Here is a 12,837-nt window from a genome sequence, read left to right as displayed (position 1 = left end):
AAAAATAAATAAATAAATAAATAAAATAAAAAAAAAAAAACTTTGGCAAACTGAAAATATGTGTGGTAATTTCTATGAGAAACACCGAACAGGACCTAGCTTCTAGTGGAGAATGAGAATACACAATGATTAACCTGCCCCCCCAAAAAAACAACAACCCAAATAAAGCAAGAAATGAAAGAAAAGAGAATATGCAGCATGAATAGAAAACACATTAAAAGATGGCAAATAAATGCTAAAGGGGCGCCTGGGTGGCTCAGTTGGTTGAGCACCTGATTTCAACTCACTCAGGTCATGGTCTCGCAGTTCACAAGTTCGAGCCCCACACTGGGCTCTGTGCTAACAAACAGCTCAGAGCCTGGAGCCTGCTTCAGATTCTGTATCTCTCCCCCGCCCTCCCCCCGCTCATGCTCTGCCTCTCTCTGTCTCTCAAAAATAAATAAATGTTAAAAATAAATAAAATAAAATAAAATAAAATAAAATAAAATAAAATAAAAGCTAACGTTAAAAAAATACTTTAAACAGAATAAAGAGAAATTCAACTATTTATTTGTCAGGTATACTGAAAACATAATGAAAAGCTGGTAGTATAAAAATGGAAATATCTATACCATATAATGGTTTGGATACATGAAATATTGGATAAAATGCATTTAGAGCAAAAAGTATCATAAGAGATGAAGGGTCACTTAATAATACACAAAGCAAAACTATAAATACATGAAGAAACAACTCGCACAATCATGAGAGATAATAAATACACCTCTCTTGGTAACTGCCAGGACAAACAACCAAAAATCAGAATACAGAAAATTTAAAAACTATGATTAAACTCCATGATTAACAAAACTGACTTAATGACAGAACAAAACTATATTGTTTAGGGATACACACATGGTCGAACTGTAAGGAAGAGCACATTATAATCACGAAAGTTAGAATAGTGGTTGTTTCCAGGGTAGAGAGCGTTGTAATCAGAGAAGAGCACACAGGTTTCCAGGGTGCTGGAAATATTTTACTTCTTGACCTAAGGAATGATTATATGGAGTTAACTTTATAAGGATTTCCTTTTTGTGAAGGGCCACACAAATATTTTAGGCGTTACAGGCCATATAACATCTCTGCGATATATTCTTCTGTCTCCACAACTCTTTAAAAATCTAAAAATCATTCTTAGTTTGCCAGCTATGAGTTGTAGTTTTTACCAAACTCCTGCATTAAAAGTCTCATGTTTTAGGTACTTCTTTGTTTTCAACAAAAAATACAAAAGAACCTGGGAATGCAAGCTGGTGTAGCCACTCTGGAAAACGGTATGGAGGTTCCTCAAAAAACTAAAAATAGAACTACCCTACCACCCAGCAATTGCACTACTAGCCACAGATCCACGGAATACAGGTGTGCTATTTCGAAGGGGCACATGCACCCCCATGTTTACAGCAGCACTATCAACAATAACCAAAGTATGGAAAGAGCCCAAATGTCCATCGATGGATGAATGGATAAAGAAGATGTGGTATATATATATATACACACACAATGGAGCATCAAAAAGAATGAAATCTTGCCATTTGCAACTACATGGATGCAACTGGAGGGTATTATGCTAAGTGAGATTAGTCAGTCAGAGAAAGAAAAAAATCATATGACTTCACTCATGTGAGGACTTTAAGAGACAAAACAGATGAACATAAGGGAAGGGAAACAAAAAGAATATAAAAACAGGGAGGGGGACAAAATAGAAGAGACTCATAAATATGGAGAACAATCTGAGGGTTTAATGGAGGGGTCATGGGAGGGGGGATGGGCTAAATGGGTAAGGGGCACTAAGGAATCTACTCCTGAAATCGTTGCACTATATGCTAATTTGGATGTAAAATTTTAAAAATAAAAAATAAAATTAAAAAAATACTTAGGGGGGAAAAACTAAAATAATTCTTTATCCATCGATTCTTCTTTTCTTTTTTTTTTTTAATTTTTTTTCTTTTAACGTTTATTTATTTTTGAGACACAGAGAGAGAGCATGAACTGGGGAGGGTCAGAAAAGAGGGAGACACAGAATCGGAAACAGGCTCCAGGCTCTGAGCTGTCAGCACAGAGCCTGACGTGGGGCTCGAATCCACGGACCGCGAGATCATGACCTGAGCCAAAGTTGGACGCTTAACGAACTGAGCCACCCAGGCGCCCCTCGATTCTTCTTTTCAACAACTCTGAGCATCTGCTATGTGTGCCAAGCACGGTGTTAAAGACCAAAAACTGAACAAGATATTATCTCTTCACGTCAAGTCAAAAAAACAGTAATAATAATTATACCGTTAGGTAATAAGACTGAGAGACGGAAACAGCAATCAACTACAAAGCAAAGTCCCTGGTCTCATGAGATTAACATTCTAGTGGAAGAAGATGTGCAACAGATTAACCAAATAGTTAAAAATTAAAATATAGGAGCGCCTGGTTGGCTCAGTTGGTTGAACGTCCAACTCCTGATTTCAACTTAGGTCATGATCTCACAGTTCATGAGTTTGAGCCCCATGATGGGCTCTGTGCTGACAGCATGAACCTGCTTAGGATTCTCCCTCCCTCTCTCTCTGCCCCTGCCCTGCTTGCTTGCTCACACTCTCTCTCAAAATAAATAAACTTAAAAAACTTTTTTTAATTAAAATGTTAGTAAATAAAAATATTAAAATCATACCACACACCAGTGACAATGAGTGATCTACAACAAAACACACAACAATATGGATTCATCTCACAGAAGTAATGTTGAACAAAAGAAGACAGACATAAGAGTGTACATTGTATGATTTCTTTCATACAAAATACAAAAACAGAAAGAAAAAAAAACATCTCTGCTGTTAGAAATCAGGACAGTGGCTATTCCCAATGACAGGGAGGGGGCTAATAACTGGCAGGGAGCATAAGGGGGTTTGGGGAGGGAGGCTGGTAATATTTCTTTCTTGTGTTGGAATACTTTAAGCACTTTAATTGGTTTAAAAATTAAAAATAGGGGTGCCCTGCCGGCTCAGGCAGTGGAGCATGCACCTCTTGATCTTGGGGTTGTGAATCTGAGCCCCACGTTGGGTATAGAGATTACTTTACAAATTCTAAAAAAAAATTTTAATGAACATATAAATAAATGTTAAGAAAAATAGACACAAGCCTCCTCAACAGTTACCTACAAACCCTCAACCTAACCAAATAGATCTACACATCAAACATTTCTAACTTTTTAAAAAATGTTTACTTTGAGAGAGAGAGCTCACATGCACGTGCAGGAGTGCGGGGGGGGGGGGGGAGGAAGGGAGAGAGAGGGAGAGGGAAAGGGAGAGACAGACAGAGAGACAGAGACAGAGAGAGAGAGAATCTCAAGCAGGTTCCGTGCTGTCATCATAGACCCTGATGTGGAACTTGATCTCATTACCGTGAGATCGTGACCTAAGCTGAGATCAAGAGGAGGACACTTCCAGTTGAACCATCCAGGCACCCCTTTACATTTCTAACATTTTTAAATATAGCCAGGATGACAAGATAATAGCCAAATTTTCAAGTTGGATACAGTTTACCAAGTGCTTTAATAACTGCGGTCACCTTAATGAACGCATGTCTTTACGAGATAGAAGAGGAAAAGAAATGCATTCTAAACACTTTAACACAGAAGACTAAATCACTTAGGAGAAGATCAGTATTACCCAACTCTGCTGAGGTAGCAGAGTCAAACAGCTTTCCTAAAAACAGACCTAGCACAAAAACTGAACATAGGGAGATCCCTCTTCCCCCAAATCCCAAAGCAATACCTGAGGCATCAGCAGACAGAACACACTCCTGAGTACAAAGATCTTGTATGGTATCAACAAATTATCCAAAGGCACTCAAGTAAATTAACACAAAATCCCCTATTAGGTAGCTAGCTCAGGAGTCTCAATCTCGGCACCAGTGACAATTGGAGCAAGAAACTCTTTACTATGAGGGCCTATTCTGTACTTTGTAGGATGTTTACTAGCATCTGGCCTCTGCCTACTAGATGCCTATAGCTCCCTCCTCCCACCCTCCAGTTGTGATCAAAAATTACTCCAACAGTGCCAAATGTTCCCTGAGAGGCAAAACTACCCCACGTTGAGAACCACTAATCTGGCTATAATGGTCTTAAGATCTTCAGTTCTCACTTGAAGGAAGGAAACAGATGGGCTTGGCTGGCTCGGTTGGTGAAGCCTGCGACTCTTGATCTCAGGGGTTGTGAGTTCGAGCCCCACACTGGGCGTAGAGATTATTTAAAAATAAAAATCTTATTTAAAAAAAAAAAAAAGGGAAGGTAACAAACCCATCTCAAATTTGAGTAACATGAGTTTCTCTACCACATCACTGAGAAAGCCTTGAAAATAAATCAAATGCCAAACTTATATTTAAGTTTGGCAAGGATACAAAGTTTACGTTTAAATTGGAAATCATTTCCTTGACGGAACTGAGCTGTAGGCTTAGAGGTAACTTACTATACTGAGAAACAGGGGTAGCTCTTGTGCAACATAAATTTACGGAGACAGACTTGAGTCTCAGTGACTCACAGGTAGCACTCAATGTTTCTCCTCAGTGCCTCATTCCCCTGGGTAGTTAACGGAAGAGAAACTGCTGGAGTGATCCTGGGTTCTCGCCTCCTACAACAGGTGTCAAATTTCTCCAGGTGAATGCTTACCGGTAAGGGATTGGATAAGGAATGTTGCGGTGAGGATCGTGCAACTGGCGGAACACTTCTGCCAGGGCTGGTTCCTGGCCCGCTTCCCCCAGCAAACTGGCCAACAGGGAAAAACGGATATGAATAATTCAAAACAGTACTGTGCTTCAGATAAGGAGAGTAAAAGATTAACACACAAACAGGTCTTAATTATATGGCCCCTTTAAGTCAATACATCTCATGCTAAAGAGAAAAATACCATGTAAGTCAAATTTTGGCTAGCTTTTCAGCGAGATTTTAAGAAGGAGCTCCAGCAGAAATGTACCAAAAAGATATAAAGAAAACGTGGCTGAAAGCTGAAGGTACACATGGTTTTGAAAGGACATCAGAGAAGAATGTTTTCCCTTCTTGTCTCAAAATAACCCGAAGCAGGAATACAGTGGTACAGTGGATGTTAGTGTCTTCTTTAGGAACCACTAACGATGGGTCAGTGAGCTCGCTACGTGTCCCACCGAACTAAAGGGAAGAGGACAAAAGAAGAGTCCAAGTCACTCCATTTCAATCTTTGCAAGACCCGAAACCTAGTCTGGCCAAGAGAAACATCACCTCATTTGTGAATTTTTATATCATCACAGACAAGACACATCATAAACAAATTTAAATTTAGGAAGTCAGCAGCAGTTTCCTCTTAACAGAGAGAGATGGGCCAACATCAGATTGATGAAGATGGGGAGGAAGGGGAGGAGAGCACAGTAAAGGCAAAACACTGCTTTCTAAAGCCTTAAATGAAGGCAAGGATTCAGATTTTTTAAAAATCACTATAAACTTTTTTTCCAAAAATTTAACTTACCTCAAAGTAATCACTAATCTTATGTCCCCTAGGAGTGCCTTTCCCTGAAAATGAAACCAAAGTAAGTATAGTTTTTCCAACAACATACGTAAACCATCATTCGCTAAAACGTACTATGCATTCACTAACTGCGTATGTCATCATCAATTCAAGTACTGGCTTTACTTTTAACAAATAAGCCAAATTACCTGTATCCTAAGAACAGAGACAGTTTCCTCCATCTAATAAATGCCTTAATAAGCAGTGAAAGGAAGACTTTTTCTCAGCTTGCTTTCCTTTAAGATTTGCTAATCTTTCTTTTATAATATGGTAAGAAAACCTAGGCCACAGCTATGAATCAAAATAAAACAAATGTACAGTCCATGCCCTCAATCAAGAGAACAAAAAATTCAAAACAAACTCATCAGGACTAAAGGGTTTTATGCTAGGCCACAAAAAACTTTATGTGACCATGTCGCTTTGGGACAATTTTCTGCCCCCTGCCCAAAAGTAAAAAATAATTTGTAGATAAAAAAATAAGAAAAATGCAAAAAAGACTGTGACTTCCATTCCTTAGAGGGGGTGGAGGTGACGAAGCAAACCATTTATTCCCTCTTTAATTACACAAAGATATTCGGCATCATAACCCATCATATTTATAGATTTAGCCCACTGGGTGCCAATGCTCAACTGAATTGCCACAGGAGAGCAGGTACAAAGGACAGCCATGTAAATGAAACCATTTCTGGCTACCAATTATTAACAAATCACTGAGCTAATGCAAGACATAGTTACAACACCAATGTAACCTCTTTTCTGTATAATACATGCTTAGTCTGAAGAAAAACCTGTGGTGAGAAGATCGTTAACTTACAACAGGGAAAACAAGGGTCCCCAAAGAACTGACACTTTTGGCAAGTGTGTATCAAATGGCGAGTCTATAATAAACAGCCTGATACTCCCTTAAGGTACACAAATCTCCTTTGTTAGGAATCCCTGTGTAGGAACTAATTATTTCGTGTGAGTTGGAAATTCTAAGTATCTAAATTCCAAGAACTTAGTATTTTTATTGGTATGAAATTATTAATACCTTGGCTAGTTTCATATGGTTCAGCTTTTCTTTTCCGGTTTCGCTGGTCATTCTGTTTTTTCTCAGGAGTCTGTTAAATACCATATACATCACAATTAGCATTTTGTTAACTTTTTCACATTATGAGAGTAGGTACAAAATATCAAACTTATAAGAAGATAGAAGGCAAGTCCTAAATCAGAGTCCTGGAGTTATGCAGTGCTACCTTTCAACCCAGACTGAGGGTGTGGGAATGTGTAGTCTCATAGTGAATGTGGCCTCTTACCTCTACTTCTTTATCACTCAAGGACCCCACGCTGCACAAGCTCTGATTGGAAGACTCACTATTGAGTGGCCCCTGGAAAGAGAGGAAAAAAAAAAAAAAGGAATCAAAAGAAACTAATTTAAGATGACAGCGACACTGAAGAAGCCTGCCAATTTTGATGTCTGAAGTCAAAGAAGTCAAGAATTAACTACAGTACCCGTAAAAGCCAACTTGAAAAGAACTCCATCAACTATACCATGGTGCCCTCACATTAAAATTCTCTAGGCTCAGTCGGTAAACCACGCAACTCTTGATCCTGGGGTTGTAGGTTTAAGCCCCATGATGTAGGGTGTAGGGATTGCTTAAAAATAAAATCTTTAAGTGTCCGACTCTTGATTTGACTCAGGTCATGATCACAGTTCAGGAGTTTGAGCCCTGCGAGGGGCTGTGCACTAACAGCTCAGAGCCTGCTTGGGATTCTCTCTCTCCCTCTCTCTCTGCCCCTCCCCCATTCCTGTTCACCCTTTCTCGCTCGTGCTCTCTCTCTCAAAAATAAATACATAAACACTTAAAAATACCAACTCTGTAATCATGTGCAAATTTCCCCTTCTAGAGTACTTCTGCACGCAGTGAATTCATTTTTTAAGGAAAATAAGCAGGGGAAATCCATTCTCTTGCCCTTCTGTATCATACAGGCATCATCTGAAAGTTGGTATGTTAAGGAGGATGTTAAGAGTTTCTTACAAAGAATGGTCAGAGACTAGAATATGAAGGAACTGCTTTTCTGAGTCAGGCTTTAAGGAGGCATGACCACTAGCTCAAAAACCAAAGTTACAAGAGACTGACTTCCACCCTAATGGCATGAGGGGCTCTGCTGGCCCGCTCCTCAGTGAAACTGGTGAAAATTATTTAAAAAAATAAACAAACAAACAAACAAAAACCATCATTCAAAGCCTCTGGAAATAGTCCCTAAGGGGAAACAGTAAATGAAGAAAATAATCATTCAATAAAATCTATGAAAATTTAGGCTGAAAGGTCAAAGTCTGAGGAATTTGAACCCAGACCACTCCCACTCCTCCCCTCTCCCCTGTCAGCAATGTTCCCGTTCTTGCAGTGGCCAAGAACACATGGCTCCTTCTTCCCCCAGCTCTCAGTCCAAGAGCTTTCTTCTCTAAGGAGCTGGACTGTCCCCAGGCCCCTGCTGCTGACACTAAGTCCCAGGCAAGTACATCAAAAGCAGGGGCTCCCCCGTGTGCAACCCCCACTTGCAGAACAGAAGCTATACCTCAGGCGTGGCACACTGAGAATAGTGGGACCCCAAGAGCTCTTCCGTCCAGCTCATGAGATGATGGTGGCTCCACATCTGGATAGGCTGCTGCATGCGCTTCCTTCCCACCTGACTCCCATCCTCCACCCGCTCCAGCACTCAGCTCCCAGATCCAGAATGTCACTCACAGAAAAGACTGCCATCATCCCCATCCCCAACTCCAGAAACCTGACTCAAATACTCTGCCTCAGGAGAAAGGCAGGAACACTTAGTACCAAATCTCTTCCCAAAAGACTTGACTTCATTCCCATGGACGAGTTTAAGCCTAAGAGTATTCTCAAGAACAGTGGAAGCTGTGGTAAAAGAAAGGCCAACAGAAGATCTGTGGGTGAAATGAAGATACGGCTTAGACTGTAGGCCAGCTAGTTTGCAGAAGAGAACCAGGGAATAAGACACCTGGGAGAAGTCCTCCTGGGGTCAGAACAAACAGCAAACACTGACCTCAGAAACTCTTCCTTCCAAGGAGCCCCAATTTGATCTGATTAGTTTGTAGAGGAATTTAAGCCTCAGGGCACTGCTGAAAACAAGAGAGCAATCCGGGCAATTAGTGGAGTTTTAACAGCTGGGTTGGTCAGGGAACGAAAGCTCTATTAGTACCAGTCATCCCTGGGTGACTGTAGGCATACTTAAAGCTGTGTCTCCCCAAAGTCACCACCAGAGGCTTGACACTGGATGAACAGTGGATAGAAAAGACGTCACTAAAATAATCTAGCCAGTCACTAAACAAATAAACAAGCAAACAACAATAATAAGTCCATCAGGGCACTTGGGTGGGTCAGTCAGTTCAGCATGACTTCAGCTCAGGTCATGATCTCATGGTTCGTGAGTTCAAGCCTCGCACTGGGCTCTCTGCTGTCAGCATGAGCCTACTTGGAGCCTCTGTCCCCCTCTCTCCCTGCCTCTCCCCCACTCATTCTCTGTCTTCTCTGTCAAAAATAAATAAACTTAAAAAAAAAAAAAAAGTAAGAGCTTCTCTTTAAAAACAAAACAATAACAAGTTCAAGACTGGGATGAGAACTCAGTACCCAGAGTTGGTACAATACGTCATCTAAAATGACCAGTTTCCAACAAAAAATCATGAGGCATGCAAATACAAAAATATGACCCATATACCAGGACGAAAAAATGGCAGACTAAAGAAACTACCTGTGAGAGTGACTAGATATTGGATTTAACAGAAAAATATTCAGAACAGCCATATAAGTATGTTCACAGAGCCAAAGGAAACCACAATTAAAGAAAAAAAGTGTGAGTGACAATGTTGTATTAAACAGCGAATATCAATAGAAACAAAGAAATATATATTTTTTAAAAAAGGGGAATTATGGAGCTGAAAACCACAATAATGGAAATAAAAAAATGCACTAGAGAGGCTCAAGAGTAGAAATTAAGTGACAGAAGAAATCATTAGCAAATGTGAAGATAGATCAATAGAAATTATGCAAGCTGAAAACCAGAGAGAAAATAGAAGAAAAATAAACAGCTTCAGAGAAACGTGGGAAAATGTTAAGTATGCCACAATGCACATAATTGAGGTGAGGGAGGGAGGGAGAGAGAGAGAGAGAGGTGAGCAGAAAAGAAGCAGAAAAACATATCCAAAGAAATAATGGCTGAAAATTTCTCAAATTTACTGAAAAGCAACAACTTATTCATCCAAGAAGCTTAATGAATTCCAAGCATGACAAACACAAAGAGACCCACAAACAGGCACATCATAGGAAAAATGCTCAAAGGCAAAGACAGGAGAAAATCTTCTGAAAGAAAAATTTTTTTAGTTTATTTATTTGGAGAGCCTGTGTGGTTCAGTCAGTTAAGCATCCAACTCTTGGTTTCAGCTCAGGTCATGATCTATCTCATGGTTTTGCAGGTTCGAGCAGGCAGTGCCTGCTTGGGATATATTCTCTCTCTCTCTCTCTCTCTCTCTCTCTCTCTCTCTCTCTCTCTCTCCCCCCCCCCCTCCCCTGCTCATGCTATCTGTCTCTCTTAAAAAAAAAAAAAAGGAAAGAAAAAAGACAAAGACAAAAATCTTAAAAATAAAGAAATTAATTAAAGTTCATTTATCTATTTTAGACAGTGAGAGAGAGGGAGAGAACATGCGCATGTGGGGCAGAGAGAGAGGGAAACAGAGAATCCCAAGCAGGTTCCATGCTGTCAGTGCAGTCTGACTCGGGGCTCGAACCCACCAAGTGTGAGCCAAAATCAAGAGTTGGACGTTTAACAAACGGAGCCACCCAGGCACACCCTCCCCCCTTTTTTTTGATGTTTGTTTATTTTTGAGAGGGAGAGAGAGAGAGACAGAGTGTGAGCAGGGGAGGGGCAGAGAGAGGGAGACAGAATCTGAGGCAGGATCCAGGCTCTGAGCGGTCAACACAGGGCTCGACCTCACAAGCAGTGAGATAATGACCTGAGGTGAAGCCAGATGCTTAACTGACTGAGCCACCCAGGCGCCCCCTCTTTTTTTTTTTTTAAAGTTTATTTATTTTCGAGACAGAGACAGAGATCATGCGTGTGAGTGGGGTAGAGGCATTGAGAGAGGGAGCAAAAGAATCCCAAGCAGGGCTAGACCCCATTAACAACCCCACAAACAATCACCTGAACCGGAATCAAGAGTCAGACCGCTAACCTACTACGCCACCCAGGAACCCCCTCAGGAGAAAGTCTTAAAAAGCAGAAATATAATGCATCACTTACAAGGGAATCCCAATAAGATTAGCAGCTGACTTCAGAGCAAAAACAATTTAAAAAGGGGCAAAAGATCTGAACAGACATTTCTCCAAAGACTATATACAAATGGTCAATAAACACATGAAAAGAAGCTCAACACCATTAGCTCACGGGAAATACAAATCATAACCAAAATGAGACACCATTTCAGACCTACTAGAATGGCTAGACTAAAAAAGAAGTAAGGGGGGGCGCCTGGGTGGCGCAGTGAGTTAAGCATCCGACTTCAGCTCAGGTCATGATCTCAAGGTTCATGAGTTTAAGGCCCGTGTCGGGCTCTGTGCTGACAGCTCAGAGCCTGGAGTCTGCTTTGGATTCTGTGTCTCCCTCTCTCTCTCTGCCCCTCTCCAGCTCACTTGCTCTCTCTCTCTCAAAAATAAGTAAACATTAAAAAAAAAAAAAAAGTAAGAAAGTGCTGGCAATGAGCACTGAGATATGCAAAGAATTGTTGAATCACTGTATTATACACCTTAAATTAATATAACACTATATGCTAATTACACTTGATTTACAAAAAAAGTGCTGGCAAGAATGTGGAGAAACTATGTTCTCACCAGAAATATATTGCTGGTGGGAACATAAAATGGTGCAGTTGCTTTCAAAAACAGGCAGCTCCTCAAACAATTAAACATAATTACTGTATGACCCAGAATGCTACTCCTAGGTATATGAGGAAAAGAAACGAATATGCACAAAAATTTGGACACAAATGTATAGCATCATTATTCACAAAAGACATTTAATGTCCAATTGATGAATGGATAAACAAAATTCCATACAATGGAACGGGATGGTATGTAACTGTGAATATACTAAAAAAGCAATGGATTGCATATTTTAAAAGGGGTAAATTGTACTGTATATGAATTATATCTCAATAAAACTATTAAAAACCAATAGTCACTAGGCTTAGTGTCAAAAATAATTTGCATTCTTACTAGGGTGTATCAAGTATTCCTTTCGCCATATTCTTAACACACTACTTTTTAAGTATAATAAACACACTACAACAGAGAGCTTCATAGTGAGATACTTGGGAAGCTGCGAAAATAATAAAGTGAAACTAGGGAGAAGAAACAAAATCAAATCATGTATTCCTAGTGACATAACTCAGCAAAAGACTTATTCTTACAATGGTATAGAGTTCCATGATGTTTTGAATGAGACAAAAAGGAGTTTTATTTACACAAAAATTCTACAATAATTCTTTTTAAATGTTTGTTTATTTTTGAGAGAGCGAGTAGGGGGGAACAGAGAGAGAGGGAGACACAGAATCCGAAGCAGGCTCCAAGCTCCGAGCTATCAGCACAGAGCCCGACACAGGACTCGAACTCATGAACCACGAGATCATGACCTAAGTTGAAGTCGGACGCTTAACCGACTGAACCACCCGGCGCCCCTAATTTTTTTTTTTTTAACATGTATTTATTTTTGAAAGAGAGAGACAGAACATCAGTGGGGGAGGGGCAGAAAGAAAGGGAGACACAGAATCTGAAGCAGGTTCCAGGCTCCAAGCTGTCAGCACAGGGCCCAACGCAGGGCTCGAACCCACAAATCATGAGTTTATCACCTGAGCTGAAGTCAGACGCTTAACTGACTGAGCCACCCAGGCGCCCCAAGAATTCTACAATAATTTAAACTGAACATTCCTATGCCCAAATTTTCAAAATATTCTGTTCATGAATTACCTTTATTGTAACCATTATGAAGGTTTTTTTTTCCCTTTGGATAGTAATAAAACCACACATCGTATTTTAACTATACACTTGACTCACCAAATACCCCTCACGTTCAAGAGGAAATGGCAAATGTGATACAGAGAAGAGAGAACTGAACAATCTATTTTTTACTCGGAATTACTGATACTGAAATACACTGGCAAGTGTACCTAACAGTGATGCACACTGTTGTGTTTGAAATGCTGTGTGTGAGGCACAAGGCTTCTTATGGTTCTGTGTGT

At 40.2% G+C, this 12,837-nt stretch overlaps 1 protein-coding gene across 11 annotated transcripts in view; it reads right to left on the bottom strand.

The window, feature by feature from the left end:
* TLK2 (tousled like kinase 2) overlaps nt 1-12,837 on the bottom strand; it is a 114,808-nt gene that overhangs the window by 68,106 nt on the left and 33,865 nt on the right. For 6 of the 11 annotated variants that reach the window (XM_043584911.1, XM_043584913.1, XM_043584912.1 and 3 more), the window contains exons 3-6: nt 6,848-6,919; nt 6,583-6,652; nt 5,514-5,557; nt 4,685-4,780 (exon numbers count right to left, since the gene is read on the bottom strand). The exons of 2 other annotated variants lie outside the window; for them this stretch is intronic. In XM_043584911.1, the coding sequence (XP_043440846.1) occupies nt 4,685-4,780; nt 5,514-5,557; nt 6,583-6,652; nt 6,848-6,919 (282 nt within the window). The remainder of the gene's footprint in view (nt 1-4,684; nt 4,781-5,513; nt 5,558-6,582; nt 6,653-6,847; nt 6,920-12,837) is intronic. 3 more of the 11 variants (XM_043584918.1, XM_043584919.1, XM_043584920.1) reach the window with 1 other exon arrangement.

This window comes from Prionailurus bengalensis, chromosome E1, assembly GCF_016509475.1.
Source record: "Prionailurus bengalensis isolate Pbe53 chromosome E1, Fcat_Pben_1.1_paternal_pri, whole genome shotgun sequence".
NCBI classification, from domain to species: domain Eukaryota; kingdom Metazoa; phylum Chordata; class Mammalia; order Carnivora; family Felidae; genus Prionailurus; species Prionailurus bengalensis.
The sequence above is the reverse complement of the archived record's forward strand: the minus strand, read 5'-3'. Positions and strand labels throughout refer to the sequence as shown.